This window comes from Erpetoichthys calabaricus, chromosome 6, assembly GCF_900747795.2.
Source record: "Erpetoichthys calabaricus chromosome 6, fErpCal1.3, whole genome shotgun sequence".
In the NCBI taxonomy this organism is placed as follows: Eukaryota; Metazoa; Chordata; class Cladistia; order Polypteriformes; family Polypteridae; genus Erpetoichthys; species Erpetoichthys calabaricus.
The window spans coordinates 161860583-161879111 of NC_041399.2; the positions used below are offsets into that span (position 1 = coordinate 161860583).

General features: G+C 38.6%; 1 protein-coding gene across 1 annotated transcript in view; it reads right to left on the reverse strand.

Annotated features, from left to right (window-relative positions):
• The window catches only part of reck (reversion-inducing-cysteine-rich protein with kazal motifs), a 247542-nt gene that overhangs the window by 63935 nt on the left and 165078 nt on the right, over nt 1-18529 (reverse strand). The window contains exons 13-14 of the mRNA XM_028804063.2: nt 17928-18068; nt 8044-8232 (exon numbers count right to left, since the gene is read on the reverse strand). Of these exons, the coding sequence (XP_028659896.1) occupies nt 8044-8232; nt 17928-18068 (330 nt within the window). The remainder of the gene's footprint in view (nt 1-8043; nt 8233-17927; nt 18069-18529) is intronic.

The following is an 18529-nucleotide window of genomic DNA, read 5'->3' on the forward strand; positions in this document are numbered from 1 at the left end:
GAAAAAAGAGCCATTCAACAGCTAAACCATTACTTGTTTGAATTCTGCATCAGAAAAAACAGTTATCATTTAGGTTTCCTTGAGGAGCTCATGTCAGTGAGAGAAAAGAAAACTGTAGCGTATAAACTTACAGATAAAGCAGTTCATAAAAGGTTCACAGAAAAGCACACAAAAAAAGCAAAGGTATAGACATTGTTTAGGACGATGTGACGGTCTGACAACTCTCAGGGAAGATAGAGGCCTAATAGGGAAATACACTGGAGAGGTTTATTTTAACTGAGGGATTAAAAAAAAAGTTGGAATTAAGTCACCTCCACATAGTAAAAGTCGTTCCTGTTTTTGAAGCCCAGCAACTTGGTTAAATCATTCACAACTGCCTGTGTTTAACTCCTAGGTTTCTACTCAATCTTCTCTCATTCTCTTCATACTAGAATGTAGACTCCACACTCTGTATCATCAGTCTGCCAAGAGCTATACACATTTTATAAACATTTACCTCTGGGCTTCTGTCATGTTTTAAAAAAGGCATTTCTTTTCTTTTCAGCACAGATACTAAAGTCAGCCAAGTTTGTAAACCTACACTTTCAACACACCACAGTTATGTGCTGTAAAGAGAAGTTGTCAGCATGCAGGAGACCGATGTGTTCGCTTATAAATTAGCTTGCATCTGGTCCCGAGGAAGAGCCTGACCTACTATCCTTAAGGTACCTGCCATAAATGGCAATGGAGAGACAATTCTATATTAAACAGCTTTCAAAAAATTGAATATATAACAAAACCTAACAAGGAACTAAAGGTTGTGTGCACAGAGCTACTGCCTGTCACTTCACATAATGGGACACTATCTCTCCGCTCATCAGCCGAAACGGAAAACTAAAATACTAAAAGCAGAGTTTGGAATAAAAGAAAACTAGCTATGCATGCATCCCCGAATGGGCCTATTGAGGTTGTTTTATGTTTTCCTTTATGGATCCAACTGGGTCCCAGAATTCAAACCCAGGTACAGTGGTAATAATTTTGGGCCTTTTGAAAGGTCAGCTTTTAGGTGATTTTGCCACTCCAGTGATCTGTCAGATCTTTCTCGTGATCTCTGGACACTGCAAACCATTATTATTCTTTAATTCTTCTTTAGTATGCTTTTTACACCTAGTGACAGGTGTTGGCCTTTTTACACTGTGATTTGCACTGTGGTCAACTGCCAGTTGTCAGTCGCAAAAAAAGTCTCCTTGTAGCGTGAGCCAAAAAGAGAAACCCTTTTAGTCAACCGTGCAGAGACCATCTCTGAACACTGCACGTGGAGTGCTTCTTGGTGACATCAGCTGATCTCTCTCGCTCTCTGTCAGCCTCCACTTTTCCTGTGCAACATTACCTCTATACTCCACTTGCGCAGAGTACAAATCCCATTCTATCTTATTCTATATTTCTTCTTTAATTATGTTTTCTATGATCGTTAAACCTAGTGACAGGTGTTGGCATATGTTGGTTGGTTGAATGAATTGCTGTGAATTCACACCCAAAGCATCTCAGTTCAAAGATTTGGACTGTGGTGAACTGCTGGTGGTTAGCTGAACCCACAACGTGTAGCTCAGAAGCAGTCTCCTTGCAGTGTGAGCTAATAAAGAGAACCTCCTTTAATCCGTCACATATTTCTCTGAACACAGCAAGCATAGCGCTTCCTAGTGGCACCAGCTGACCTCTTTCTCACCCAGCCACCACCTTTTCTGTGCAGCGTCATCACTACACTCTACTCGTACAAAATGAAAATTCTATCCTCAACACCAAATGAATTGCCGTGGACTCAACACCATGAATCATCTCAGTTTGAAGATTCGGACTGTGGTGAACTGCTGGTGGTCAGATACAAATCTGTGATGTTTGGCTGAGAAGCGGTCACCTTGCAGCATGACATACAAGGAGACACTCCTTTAGTTAGCCACTCAGAGATCATGTCTGAACACCGATAGCAAAGTGCTTCCTAGTGACGTCAGCTGATCTCTCTCTGTCAGCCCCCATGTTTTTGTACACTGTCGCCACTACAGTTAGAATATTAAACAGATATTGATTGCAGCTCAATAGAATCGGTCAGGTGTGTTCACTGTCAACTACAGTTTTGAATGTTTAGGGTGCAGCTTGTGAGTATAGGCAAATTAAGATGCCTCTCATTCTGCTTTGGTATGCTAGTTATTGTAATTTTTTTTACATTTTAAATAGCTTGTGGGGAAAAAGACGGCAGACGAACAATAATCATGTCATTTTCCAATCTGTGTTATTTTAATTAGTGTTTTACTGAGGGGTTCTATCATATTTGTGCATCATTATTGAATGCAAATCATGTATAGGTTATGTTTCTTTCCCTGCAGTTTCTATCTCTCTATGTAAAGATCAATAATCCAAATACTACATAATTTACATAACGACAATTTGTATGTGCTGTCAACTCAGCTAGCAGTCAGTATGTTATGTCTGATGTGCTATAAATTCAAATAAATATCGACATGAGGTTAAACAATGCACTTTTATTAAACGTGTCTATAAGGTGGTTCTGGCTGGGTGCAGGGGTTGGGGGTGGATTGGTCTGATGTCTTGTCAGGCTCAGGGGCCATTGGACTTGGGATCCATCCCTGAGTGTAGCTGGAGCAGAACCCAATACGTATGTCACTTGCAACCATCAGAAACACTGGGCAGTCAGTGGTGAAACCATTATGTGGTTAAAATAACATTATGTGGGTTAAGAACATGAGGACTTGTTGAGGCTAAATTTTGTACAGGAAGTTTTCCTTCAGAGAGAATCACAGACACACAAAATAAATTACCAAGTAGTGTAGTAGACAGAAAGACTTTAGGGACATTCAAACCAGGACTTGATATTATTTTGTAAAAATTAAGTGTATAGGATTGGCAAACATTTAAATAGGTTTGTTCTTCTCCAAATGTTTCTAATGTTCTAACATGATTACTCAGACCAGCAAATGAGAGTGGTGAAAGCAGATTGTGAATTTCCCATGGGATTAATAAAGTATCTATCTATCTGTCTGTATCTAAAGGGAAAATGTAAGTAAATATTTAAAGATTAGCTTTCAAGAGTAAAAAAATTATGATATGATACCAATTAATTCATGTACAGCACTGCCATAATTTTAATGGTATTATTTAATCTAATGAAATGAATTGCTTGTATATATTTGAAATATGAATGGTGCAATGGTTAGTGCTGCCTCAAAACTCCATGAGACAGGGTTTGAATTTTAGTTTAGCCAATGTTCTTGTGAAGTCTGCATGTTCCTTCAGTGTCTGCATGGCTGTTTCTCAAAGTATTTAGTATTCCTCTCACTTCATGTGCTTTAGGTTAATTGGTTAATGAATGTAATGGACCAGCATGCTGTCCAGAGTCTGTAAATGTCAAGACCCAGAAGTAGATTAAGTTTGAAAATGGATGGATGGTGGGGGTGGCTTGTCTGCCTCTTGCTGAGAATAATGGGGTGGCTGCAACATATGTAACTTTTCTAAACATCATAAAAATTACATTTTGAGATTTCTATCTTTAATGATATCTGAAAGGAAAACACCATAGTCTTTTTCTTTCAGGATGTGAGATAAAAAAAAACTTTAAAACATCCATTACCAGCACTGTTGTGCTTGTTTGTAGGGCCATATCCCAGTCTTTCCAGTTCCTGCACTCGAGCAGTAAGTGTGATATTCAAGCCGAACCTTTGTAAAGTGGGAATGTCTGCTTTGTATCTCATGCTGTCAGTACAGGCACTATGTAACATTAAAAACATGGACCAAGTGGGTTCAGTTTACTAGTAATCGAAAGGAAGTTTTTAGAAATTACACCATTAACCAGTGTTTTGGTATTCGTTCCAGCATTGTGAAATGACCTTATGTTTTGTTAAACTGACTTCTGATGAGGCTAAACTCAATTACTTGTTTCTATGTTTGTGGTAACATTAATATACAATATTTTAAAAGATATACTGAACTCTGATATGTATCATTAATGCTGTTCAAAAATTCCATATTTTGACTTCATTTGACTTTTGCCCAGCCCATTGAACAAGCTCTTGTCAGATATACCTACAAACCTGGCACTCTCTTATATCTGTTTTACTGGACAGGATAAACTACAATGTTAAATTAGCAGTCTAAATGGTAAATCATGGTGTGCCACTTATTTTCGTGAGAATTCTGTGTTTAATTTTATTTTAAGAAAAATATCAGGAGAATCTGCCAAAGTGAAAGTTAGGAAAATAAAATTAGAAAATTCTTGTGATATTGCCTGTGTAACTGCTACAGACATTTTCATTTCATTATATGTGAATAGCTGATATATATATTGCCAAACACATGCACATAGGAGGCAGCTAAAAGGCTCAAATGAGGGTAATTCCACACCAGGCCATGGGGTGGCAGAGTGCGCTAATCCTTTCTCTCTTTCCACTGCAGACCAAGGGCCTCATGTATAAACGGTGCGTACGCACAAAAATATTGCGTAAGAATGTTTCCATGTTCAAATCGCGATGTATAAAACCTAAACTTGGCGTAAAGCCACGCACATTTCCACGGTAGCTCACACCTTGTTGTACGCAAGGTCTCTGCTCTGTTTTGCAGACTGGTGGCACCCAGCGTCAAAGCAGTGCTGCTGTTCCAGTGTGGTTTCCCTTTCTTTTTTAGATCCACATCCCTGACACGGCTTTATAAATACACTGAAATTAACCGCATATTGTTTATTAGTTTAATGCATCTGATTGTAATTAACCTGTAACAATATAATGGTCCACAGAATGGTCAAACTATTCCAAATACCATAACTGCTTTAGCATTGTTACTCTCACTGCACCTTCTTCTTCTTCTTTCAGCTGCTCCCGTTAGGTGTTGCCACATCGGATCATCTTTTTCCATATTACTCTCACTGCACCACTTGGAGTATTTATCTCACTGTATCTCAGTGTGAATCACAGCTGTACAGCAGTTGATCGGAAAGAGAATTATCGGTATACAGCATCAAGCACACACTGCCTCAGCCATGCTGTCTATTGAACTGCTCTCATCCGACCAACGCTTCAGAGCCTTTCCTGTACACAAACAGTTTCATCCCAAGAACTATAAACGCACTCAATCAGTCCATCAAGTGCTCCTTGTAGAACTGTTTGTACTTATAAGTATAATTACCTCACTGTAAACTTGCGATACAGTTATAATGTTGCACAACTTGAGCCACTTTATAAAGCGCGTATTTACATTTGATGACGATATCATTTTTAAGATGAAATGCAGTAAAATATGTTTATTATATTATACAGATAAAAATGTAACTTTAATTATACGGTGCCGCAGCGCAAGCGAGCTGCTGGCACTCCGCTCAGAAATTGTTCCTGCCTCGCGCTGTATTCTTGCTGGTGCTGACACGACACTGGAAGGATAGATGGATAGAATAATTAAACACATACTACGAAGATATTTTGATGTTCTTTAAAAGTTTTGAAGAATCGCCGTTCTAAGCTTACAGATGGCTTAATGTCTATTACAGAGCTGATTGTGTGGCGATTGGGTATTTGGTGAAAGAAAAGTAAGGACAGGAATTGGAGGTTAGTACGTTTGAAAGAGACAGTACTGCTACAATAAAGTATTTCATCGAAAGCTGCGCATGGCACAGCAAGCATCTTGCGTGAGACATGAACAATCACTGCTCCACCGTGTTCCCATGTTTAATAACACGCTTTAACTCCTATCATCATGAAAATGATATCACGTATACATCTCAGTATTTTAATTATTCAGAGAGCTGTAATATCACAAATGTAATGGATTATGTGTCCTGTCGGAGGAAGAGAAAGCCCGGAAGCACGTAGTGATTCAGGTACATAGAGCACATAAAAGATCAAATACAAAACAAAACATTTAACATGCTACTTTAATTACGATGGGATTGAGAAACTAGTAAATTAAACGATTTTAAGATGAAGTTTATGATGTTCTACTGTGATGACAAAATAAACTATGTGATTAAAGTGGAAATATAGAGATTAAAGTTGACATTTCATGCTTTTTCCCCACTGTGTGCCTTTTTTTTATCTCTCTACCCTAATAAGCTTTCATATGACACTCAGACGGTGGGCTACGACTTGCCTTTTCACGGCGACTTTGATATGTGACAACTTCTTTATTTCGGCACTGTGCGACTTTGTGAACGTGAGCTTTCGAGTTTCTCCGACACGCTATGTCACTTGATCAACTTCAGTGTATTCAGCTGCTATTTTCTGATTTTTCTGTGACAAGCTATTCCATACAAATGAAATTACATACAGCTGTATAACTCAATTGGCTATGGTTAATCTTTAGACATAGCCCTGTCAATATTTCCTGTAGTTGTTTCTTCCCTGGAGCATTCCTTGACAGTGTTCCCACGGTTACCGAAACTCCTGTCCTGAAGAGTCTTGGATAATTAAGAATGACTCCATTATCCTTCTAAAGTAGTGGACATTTGCCACAAACTGTTGTTGGAATCACAAGGTGTCCCACAGTACAGCTCAGCACATCTCTGAGGAATGAAACCGCACACAAGCAGGCATCTCACATACTAGGAGACCCCTGAGACCTCCTACCTTGTACTCCTCCCTCAGCAAAGCTCTCTTAGAGCAGCACACTTTCTGCAGATGTGTCACAGAAAACAGAATGCTAAGAATTGTACTCAGAACTTACAAAAAAGTCCATCTCTGTGTATAATGCATTTCTTTATTGACTATTTAACTACCGTGTATACTCGTGTATAAGTTCGATCTTGAAACCTGAAAAATTGATCATAAAATCAGACTCCGCCTTATACACCGACATCTTCTTGCCTCCTCCAGTCTCGCATCAGTTTCTCAGACGCATTGAATTTTGTTGCAGCAGTGCAGTTATCAATTTCTTTTGCTACTTCAACGACTTTTAATTTAAAACCAGCTTCATATTTTCTTCTGATCGAACGTTCCATCGTAGATAAGGGATGCTCTTACGATAAAGGTGTATGAGGGTGTGAGATACAAAAAACACAAATCAGTGCAAACGTCACTTCGAAATAGTTTGGGTATTACTGTGTGGTCACGTAGGCACAATAGACAGAGAGAGAGGTTAGGAGCACACGCTTATACAGCGTATTGCCGCACCCACATAGAAAAAAAAGGTAGTGTGCTCCATGGTTACTCTCTCAGGTGGGCTTTAGTATATCATAATCTCTTGGACCAATAGCGTGAGTTTTCCGCATTCGACTTATACGACTGACATTATAAAATACCAAAAATTATATGGTAAAATCAAGTCCTGACTTATCCGCGGGAGAACTTACTGGTGAGTATATACAGTATTAGGAATGAGTTCAACACATGTTTTTAAAAGTCAATCTATAATTGCTGTATTTATACAGTAACTTCCTATAATCAAATCACATTTCCTGTAACATTTGGCCAGAGTGGTGAAGTGTTAGGGATTCATCCTTAAACAATCAACTGAAAAAAGGCACATGATGTGCTAGGAGTGCAGTCAGAGTATAAAATTCTAAATATGTTTCACTCATTATATGGTCGCAGGATGCCACAGACTACAAAGGAAAAGTGGTAACCATCTTTGGGATGCAAGTTCATCTCAGTGGCCCACTCATGCACACAGCCACCACACAAGACAAATTTAGAATTGCCAATAAACGTACCATGCATGTCTTTGGGATCAGGGAAGAAAACTGGAATATTTGCAAGTGCTAACCACTGTGCCACTATGGGCATCACACTAATTATTGCACATCCTGGTGAATGGAGATGCAGAATGTTCCCCAAAGACACAACACACAGATGGTGTAGCTGAATCAGCATTCTTCCTTCAGAGTTAGTAAATGTGAAAGCAGCCTGAGATGTATTTGATCAAACCAAATAATGTCATTTTCTGTCCACGTTGTGTTGCAAGGATTCATGGGAGAATCCAAAAAGTGTCTTGGCAGTGATCACAAAGAAACACATTCAAAATACATTACGTCCACCTGTGCACTACGTGTAAGGAAACTCAAATACGCACTTTTTCTTTGGCCTCCAACAATGCAGGTTTTCTGCATGTCCACACATGGCATTTCCATGCAGTTTTCCAGTCGACCACTTTGACTACAGGTGCAAACTTTATAGCAGCCAGCCTCTCCTTTGGATGATGGGACTTGTATCAAAGCACCCTGATGAACTAGAAATTCCGAGGCTTCTCCAAGTTTGCAACCTTTGGAGAGGAAAAAAGGACATGTCAGATACATTGTTAATATGACAATTTATTTAAAAAGTGAAAATCTTGACAGGTGGAGTACAATTTCAAAATTTCATCTCACATTTTATGCAGCAATAATTTGGAATTTATCACTGATTACAAATGACACTTAGCACTGATACATCAATCCATTCACTCTTTTCTATTATGGAGAGCTAAGAGATGCAGAACACCAGTTCATCATCCGGCACGCTCATGCACATACCCAGAGCCACTCAACATAGAGTAGCCTATTCACCTAACACACACACACGGAATGTGCAAGAAAACTGGAGTACTAAGAGAAAACCATGATGGACACGAGGAGAACATGAAAAACTGTCCACAGATACCAGGCTAAGATTTGAACCCCAGTCCCTAGAGCTGTGAGGCTGCAGAGCTAACTACTATGACACAGCGCCTTGTTTTGATACATTCAATATTTTATGAGTCAGAGTCACTGGAATTCGTTGCTTCTTCTAGAAGTATAAGGTAGCTTTTTCTGTGACCAGCTGCCTCAATCCAGCAAAGACACGTTGAAAGGATGTAGTTGGCCGTGATAGATGAAAAATTAAGCACATGCACCTTACTTATTGAGCATTCAATATGTATCCTATTGAGTATGAGCAGAATAATACATTTTTGGCTGTCTTCCTAAACAGAAACTTGCAAACTTAGTGCCATGTGCATTAGATACCCTGCAAGCACTGAGAGCTCACACTCGAAACACCTTATTACCTTGGTCCACTAAGATGTGACTTCTCTAATGCCATTCAGTAGTCTGGCACACTCTACACTGCCACTTGAGAAAAGTCAAAGTGGCATTTAAACATTTAGCATTTCATTCTGGTTATTTTCAAAAAATCACAGGGAAATTTGACCAAAGAACTGTTACAGCTGCTTATTATTAATCAGAGAGCCCTTGGAGTCGGAAACTTCATGTGCAGAAAGGACCTCTGGCAGGAGCTGGTACAATGAAAGCCGAGCTGACATTGCGCAAAAACGGAAACAAGCTGAAGAACAAAGGAAAAAAATTTTGCTGGCATAGGTACAAAGGAAGAGCGGCAAAGAGTAAAAGCAAAGCCAGTGGTTTGTATTTGGCAAAACACTACATTTAATTGCAAACTATGGGTCATTTTCTTTTGGCTTGTCACTATACTGAAAAGCACTTTGGCAAACGCACTTCCGAAATAAATATTCACTGATAAAAACAAGGACGTACAAATAAAACAGGATTAGGGGTGACACGCAAATACAGCATGAGAACTGACTCAGTGGCTTGGACCAGCCAGTTTATTTTAAATATGGCCTTTTACACTTTCAGTGAGCACTATTATAATTCATATAATCAAACAATACATGAATACAAACTAGCAATATACACAATTTAAACTGAACTATTTTAAAAGGGCAAAACAGAAAACACTGAATCAAGAAATGTTTATTGGGAAGACTAAATAAGAATGCCCATTCACCACTTTTATACAGTATACATTGTGAACAGGAGGGGTATTACACCCAGAATAACACCAACATGTCCAAAAATTAGAAATATGTCCTGCTGCCTCTCTGGTCTTTCCAAAACTGGATGGTCACCATGTCTACCAGGTGTGGAAGCTCTTCAATGTTTCTTACCCCAGGACTGCAAGAAAGACTCCCCTATCACACCTCCCATTCGGTTTTCTTTACTGTGACCTTTCCTCATCCCGCTACTGAAGTGCTTGCCCACACCTCACCTTTACCTCCACACTAAATTACAGTAGGTTACAGATAAAAGATAGCCTATTAGACTTATTATTGACTAGGCATGAGTGAACCCTGTGGAGTTCACTTTGATGCAAGTTAAGCGAAATTGTGGAAAATGCATTGAAGTCAGGGGGAAGGAAGTTATAGTTATACAAGGTGAGACACAAAAATAACCGTACTGGGCTTGCGGCTTTCCTGGAAAACCGTCTGGCGCTCAGCCAGACGTGATTCATAGAACTATATATCCCCTCCTACATGCACTCTCAAACTGCCAACCGGCTAGGTATATCCTGTGAGTAGCCCAGTCAGTATTTGCACAACAATCGCTACATGAGTTGCCGTGATAATGTTGGGTGAAAAAATCGAACAGCGAATCAACATCAAATTTCTCGTGAAAATGAACAAAATGGCCACAGAAACTTATGAAATGATAAAAACAGTGTACAGTGATAACAGTTTGTCTCGCACACAAGTTTTTGAGTAGAACAAATGTTTCAAGGAAGGACAACAAAATGTGGAAGACGTTCAACACCCACGTCGTCCATGCTTGTCTCGGGCGTATGAAAACATCTAAATGTTAAATCAGATTGTTCGAAATGATCGTTGCCTAGGTGTTTCAGCTATCTCAGGGTTGGAAACGGAGGGAATCAGTGAGACACATTTTGCACGAAGAACTTCACAATACAAAAGTCTGTATAGAAGGTGACAATGTTTAGAATGCTGTAATTCATCAATTTATATATTTTTTTTACCAATCTGGTTATTTTTGTGTCTCACAGTTACAGTTTTGAGTGGATTATAATGGTACAATGGTCTTTTAAGTGTCTAAAGGGCTAGGAAAGTATCTACCAACTATGCTGGACTGATGATTGTGGCCAAAAATGCGACCTGAGCAGTGAGGGAGAAGTATTAACTACCGCACCACTGTGGTTCAAATAATAAAACACTCAGGTGAAATAATAACCACAAACAAAATACAACAAAAGACCACAAACTAGAAATAAGTAAACACTAAAAATATTATTGTGCTTACAGAGTTCCAAAATTCAGGGCACCAATTGGCAATTCCAAAACAACAGTTGTGGCATTAGGCTACCTTGTTCTGTTTTTGAAGTCACGCTCCGCTTTTTTGCTTCTGATCTGCCTGTGCAGATGCTTCTCATTTTTTGCTTCAATCAAGAAGCTAGAAATGTCTTGTAAATAGTAATAAAGCTTTTGGTATTAATATTATTATTATTATTCCACAGAGACTCATGTGTTTTTTGAACCGCTGCTAAGTGAGCGAGCACACAGGATTCAGCATTATATAGATGACTGCAGTGTTTGATTTGCCACTTCCCTGTTTGACATCACGCATGCGTGTATATGTTATTAATTATTCACGCATGCGCAAAATAAATTGAGTAGCGCCATAAAGTATGAAGTGCAGTATGCTTACAGTATATGTGTAAAATTCTGCTTGTGGGATCAGGTAGTGTCGTCCCCATCTAGCATGGCTGCTATTGCTCTGTGATGTCATGCTAGCCTTGCAAATCATCAAGCGCTGCTGGAATAAAGATGGCCAGATGGCAGATTTTCAGGAAATAATTTGACAAAGAAAGCAACCAGCAAACCCAGCAAATTTACTGTGAAAAACACTTTGCCAAATTTCAGCGATCAAGCCTACTATTGACAGGGAAGTTCTTCATGTGTAATAGGAACTCCATATATTTAGCTCCATCTACTGGCCTCTAAGTATGCTTACATCCTCAAGTTATTCATGAGTAACACTCAATCTGTCTAGTCACTGGAAAGAACAGCATGCCCTGTAGAGGCAAGGAGGTGTAGTCCAATATTGGCACCCTCTGTGTACTTCGTTTGATGTTTGAGCAACCTGTCACCAATAAGAATGTTGACTGCTCATAACTTTTAAACAGTTCCAAAACAGTATGTGTCCATCTCAAGACTCTAAAACTCTACAAAGGAGGTGAAATCTGCTCAGAATATTACTGGCACTCAGCTGCCTTCTGATTTGATATACACGAAGGTAAACAGAATTATCCATCCATTACCTCATCCATCATGTGCAGTCACTTTTCTCCCCACTCTGCTCTAACAAACAGAACACGATCATCAGCATTCAAATCACTAGATTATTTGGCAATTTTCAACCATGGGTCATAAGGCTACTTGTACCGACTACATGGGTGCACTTGATGTATTATTTTGTATATGTTGTCTGTATGCATTGTCGTTGGTTTATACACTAGACTGTGTAAGACAAGTACAAATCTTACCATACCCTGTACAAAGGATAATGAGTTTAAAATGGAACAATATATTCACAAATACTTGCTCATGTAAAGCAGGTAACAAAAATGAAAATCTAAATCAATTGAGTACAAACTAATTTTACACAAATTACACTTAAGCTGACTGATATAAAGTGGAAGGAACAGAATTTAAAATTTGAAAGGTAATGCAGTGGTGTGTTTGTTCCTTGTTTCCACAAGTAGTGAAACACTCAATCCTGTTATACTAACTCACCACTGCCCGCAGTGTTGTGAGATGGAGTCAGATGAGTTTGTCTCACATTAACACCCATTATCCCTCTCTCATGTGTAGATCTTACTTAGCTACAGAACCGTCTCAAAGGAATTAGAAGCCCCATGTCTTGGGGAGAAAAACCTCATCCACTTCCCAATCTGCAATTTCTCATCATACATGCTTAAAAATATACATATAAACTAAGGGGGCAAGCCCCCCAGGTGCCTTTGGTGCTATTAGTGAAATCTGTAAATGTGCACTGCGGTGGGTTGGCACCCTGGCCGGGATTGGTTCCTGCCTTGTGCCCTGTGTTGGCTGGGACTGGCTCCAGCAGACCCCCATGACCCTGTGTTTGGATTCAGCGGGTTGGAAAACGGATGGATGGATGTAAACATGCAAAAGAAAACTTATTATTTATTAGAGTCAAAATCACGAAATTCTATAAATATGTAAAAGAACAATTAATTATTATTTAACGGAGTAAAAATTATGAAATGAGAATAAAATACTTACTCTGTTACCGATTGAAGTATTCCCGTTAAACTGAGGTCCACTATGCTCGATGAATATTTATAACAGACTAAATAAACGATTCATTCGTTTTAACTGACATTTTTATAGATTAAAAAACTTAAAAAAAAAAAAGATTCATTTTTTAAATAACAGGAAAAATCACATGAAAACTAAAGAGGTATGCAATGGGTCATCGTAACTTGACCTTCAGCTAACTAAATCACCTAAATACAAACATTGGTGATATGAATAGGTGATTTTTTTTTAATAGTTAGTTCCTTTGAAAAAAAGTTCACTCGATCAAAAATTAAAACCATGGCTTTCTTGATATTAAAAACCACAACTTTCTTGATATTTTAGTTTATAATTTAAAAACAGAATAAGAATCTGAAAATCTAACAACATCACATTAAAGTTCGATAAATTCTGAAAAGAATGATACCAAACATACTGTATATATGTAGGTTTTAAAATAAGCCCTATTTAAAGCGTGACAAAAAATGTGACATAAAAACTTGACATAAAATTGTTGCACTTTTAGGCTTAGGATTTTATATACTGTATATACACAGTAGATATTCAAATATTTGAATAAAGTGACCAACGAAACACTTATTTTTATCCTCAATGAAATCTACTCCCTAGAGGCCAACACCAGTCTTGCCTAGAGCTCCACTCACAATTTGAAATAACCTTACCCAACTAGATGGGGTTTTTGTGAAATTGTGTCCTACTCTAACTCAAGCTCAATACAAATGAAACATTACTCAAGGCAAGTAATTCATTTCCTTTTATTTTTGTTTTTCTTTGTTGTTTGAGTTGTATGTCTCTCCTGAAAGTTCTTCATGTGTTTATTCAAAGTTCTGGCATTGCCATCTTTTATTGCGCAAATGTGCCAATGTCATGTTCTGCATGTGTGGGTCATGTAGCCTGGCAATGTCACAAACTTACGGTACCCGTAGAATTGTGTCATCACTTGGTTAATGGTAAAAACATCAAAACAATAAGAAATAAAATTAACATACAGTATTTGATCAAAGTGAAAACATAAAAAATTATTTACTATCACGTTCCTGACAGTTTACATTGGTACCTGAAAATTTTAATGTACAACTTTGTGTTGTTTAACATCCATTCAGGCAACGTGTGTGGTCTCATAAGATATAACAGAGTTCAGAAATCCTGATCAGAGAATGGGACATAGCAGACCTAACTAGATGTAGCAAATACAACAGCGTCCCGCATGCAATACATACATCTCATGTCTCTTGTATAGAAAGCATTTGCACTGCCACAACTGTAATGTACTTTCTATCGATATTTTCATGTAAACTTTCCCTGCTTACAAATTAAACATTTTACTGTTGTGGCGGACGGCCGGGGTCCATGTTCTTCGTTATATGCTTGGGGGGAGCACCCATGGACGGTGCAAAACCTCTCACTGGACGCTAGATGGCCGCCCCCCTGGGTTGGAGTGGTGCCTCGGTTTCCCAAAGGACTCCATGGAAATTGGAGTTGGGGGCAGCCCTGTTGGGTCCCGGAGGCGCCGCCAGAGGGGGCTGCAGCTGGAACTCCTCAGCCCTTGTGGACAGTGTTTTCACCACACCCGGAAGTGCAGCCGGAACTCCGCAATCAAGCATCTGGAACACTTCCGGGTGAACAATAAAAGGGGCCAGCAACCACCACTCGAGGAGCCAGAATCGGGAGGAGGACGATGAGGTTGCCTGGGAGGAGTGGTGGAGGAAGAAGAAAAGAATTAGTGTGGTTTTTGTGTTGCTGTTTTGGGACTGTGCTGTGGCTGGGGAACATGGGGAAGACGTGCCCACAGCTGAAGAATAATAAATTTATGTTTTATTTTTACGTGTGCCTCCGTGTCCATCTGTGTCAGGTCGGGCGCCTATATAGCGCCTTTTTACACTGTATAACAATGTATTCTTTGACTTGTTTGCAGCATCACCACATTTTGCTTCTTGCATATTGGGTGCCACTTGAGTGCTGTACCATTATCTCTCTGTATTTAGCCAAAACAAGTACAATACAGTATTCCATATAGCTTTGCTAAGTACTGTACATTACCGGTCATATGTTTTAGTACTCCTAAGTTATTTCAGTTTTGTATGGAAATGCAGGTAGTTTAATGTCTTAGTGTTTCATGAAATCAAGGCATAGAACAAATAAACAATGTCAAATAAAAAAAATAAGTCAAGGAATCATTATGTGTACATAAATGTATTCAATTTTTTATTCATCAAAGTAGCCATCATTTTCTGATATAATAGCCAAACTGTGGTAACCCTAAGAATGCTGGTCACTCACTGCAAGTCACCAACTCTGCCTCCAGCAAAGTAACCTCAGACAATCACACTTCCTCCTCTATGTTTCACAAAGAACCATCCTTTCACCAACTCAACAGCACACAACCACCCTGCGTGAAGAACCGAAGATTTCAAATTTCCATTCATTGGTCCATAAGACATTGTCCAGACTATAGTAGTCCACAGCTGGTATGTCAAGGCCCTATTTTGTCCTTTAAGGAATGGCTTTCGTACTGCCACTCACCCTGTCAAACCTGGCTAAGCTCAACAAAGTCTCCTCTTCACAGTAGAAACTGAGACTTGCTTTTTTCGACCACTGTTAAGCTGAGTTTGAAGGTGTTGTGCTGTGAGGCGTCTGTCATGCAAGCTGGTGACACCCAGAAACTTGTCTTCTGATGGGGTTGTAACTTTGGGTCTTCCTGATTTTGTCCTATCAGAGTTTCTTCCAGTTTCCAATTGCATTTGGACTGTGTAGGACACCATACTCACTGACACTTTGATTTTTTTTTTTTGGAGTTTCTCTAAATGAAAGGCCTACACTTCTAAAGGTAATAATGCTCTGTCTCATTTCATTTGTTAATGGCAGTTTTCTTGCCATTATCAATGGAATTTACAACTTCCTACAGTGTACTATTGTCCAAGCGGGACTTCAGATGGTGTAGTAACATAGTATGTTCCAACTCTGTTTTAAGACAGAGGGTTTTTAAGTAATCAACAGAAGTTGGGACACCTGTGCAAATTGTTCACTTCAACTTGTAAGGCTTAATTTACTTTAACTGTTGCAGAATATCAATAGGTTGTAACCTATTAGTTCTTCCTTGAAGAAGGCCTATTTTTAATATTCAGAAATTTCCTTTCCTTTCAGTTTTTGCTAACCTAAACTTAAAATTAAAACTCAGCCGGTTAACAGCTTACCTATTCACCATTTTAAGCCATTCATTGGATTTCAACTGATTAAATTTGAAGAAAAACTAAAAAGAAATTGGGTGTTCTGAACTTTTGATGAGTAGTGTATATAATATGGTGTCATCACAACTTTCCAATCGTGTAATGTCTTATTTCATAGAACATATCGTAAACATTGAGCTTAGCCTACCTGTAAACTTATATTGTGAATGTTAATGGGTATAGTTAAAAAGTAAGGTATTATCTAAAGTAATTTCACTAGAGGGGAATTTCCAATATAAATGGTGCTTAGGACTATACTCCTCACACAAGAGAAGGCTCTACTGTAATTTAACTTAAACAAACAACAACAACAATTAAATCTGGGAGAACCTCAACGTAAGCGATTTATAATCACTCTCTTAAACAAGATTAGCAGAAATGTAAGTCTGCAACATATGCAACATTACAAAGTAAGCCTAAAAGCACAACAAAAGAGACAAAAGTTTTTGAACCAAGTACAAGGTTGCGGTATGAAGGAATTATTTTTGAAAAATGAATGGTGCTAACATGCAAAAAAAATCTTAGAACCTAAAATATTTACAAAAACATTTAGCATTTACTCGTCTTTTTCAAATGCTCTGATTTAGTGCTAATTTAATAATAACCTTTTTGATTATAATTCTTGGAAGATTTTTGAATGAAAGCAGGCATGTATTTTGAATAGGAAAGATTCAAATATAGAGGGCAACATGGGACTAACTTTTTTAAAATAACTCTCCTGACCGCTTTCTAAAGGTTTTATTACACTTCTACAGCAGGGGTGTCGAACTCTGGGCCTGGAGGGCCGCATGTGGCTGCAGGTTTTCATTCTAACCATTTTCCTAATCAGTGACTCGTTTTCACTGCTAATTAAATTCTTTTTCTCTTCATTTTAATAGCCCTGCTTTTAAGGATTCAGTGCTCTGAATTGATTCTTCTCTTCATTAAATGACAACCAAAATATAAATCAGACATGAAACAAGCCAACAAATGACCAGCTAAATTGGGGCTTCAAATTCCAACCAATTTCACTCCAATCAATTTCTTAATGAGAAGCCAGTTCTTGCTGTTAATTAAACCCATTTTTTAATTCCATGGCTTGTTGCTGCTCTCATTCTGCCTCAGCAGACATTTCCAAAACTGTTGATTTTCTGTTTTTTCTAAGAACACTGTTAAAATGTTTTGGTGACCTGAGAGATCAACCTTACTGAGACCTTCACCTTTCTTCATTTTCAGATTTTGTGTGATGGGCACAGGTGTGTTGGTCATGTGGCGGCTCGTTTTGTGTCTCATTATTATTTGGCTGCTAATTAAGGAAAATGAAACAACAAAGGGGCCTGAATCAAGTTAATTAAAGCTAAGGGTAAAGAAATTAATTAGTGGCAAAAACTGGTCTCTAATTATGAAGATGGTTAAAATGAAAACCTGCAGCCACTGCGGCCCTCCAGGACCGGAGATTGACACCCGTGTTCTACAGTAAGACATTCCCGTCTGAACCACTAGAATTATAATACATACAGGAGAAGTTTAAGTGGCCTGCCTTTATACCTTTGATTACATTTTACGCGTATCATATTGAGAAACTACATGAACACATAATCCACTCCCTACCCAGGCCATTAGTACAGCTATAGTGAATGTTACCTTGCACACAAAAATAAGGAAGGCAGTCTTGTCCTGGTTGACAGCCTTTCCTATTCACCTCACACAGTTGGTTGCTTGGACAAGGGTTTGGGTTACATGGATGGATCACCTCTTCCACAATATTTCCTAACGTGCTTGGGCCTGTTTAAAGAAATGAAATCAGTGATAATCAATTATAAACATTTTGCAATGGTCAAAGTTCCTTGAATGTTTCCAGTTTAAATTTTTTTTACATACCTAAGGCCAATGTTTCTCTCCAATAAAAGCATTACCTATATTCTTCTGAAAAAGATGACTAAAAAAATGATGTTTTACATAAACTAGCTGCATCCACAGGTAGTATGGTCCGATTTCTAGAACAAGCAGCAGCAGAAATCAGACCTCCCATTACAAGAACAGCATTTGCCATAGTATAGAGCACCATCAGCCACGTCAGGGGGTAATATGACCATTGCACAGTATATCATGGTAATCCTGTCACCCATCACATGGCTTTTTGCAGCAGAAGTATGTGGTGCCAACATGAAAATACACTACCACACATACTCACTATCTCCTGGGTAAACTCATATGATGTCAACATGTTTTTCCTTTCGGAATCA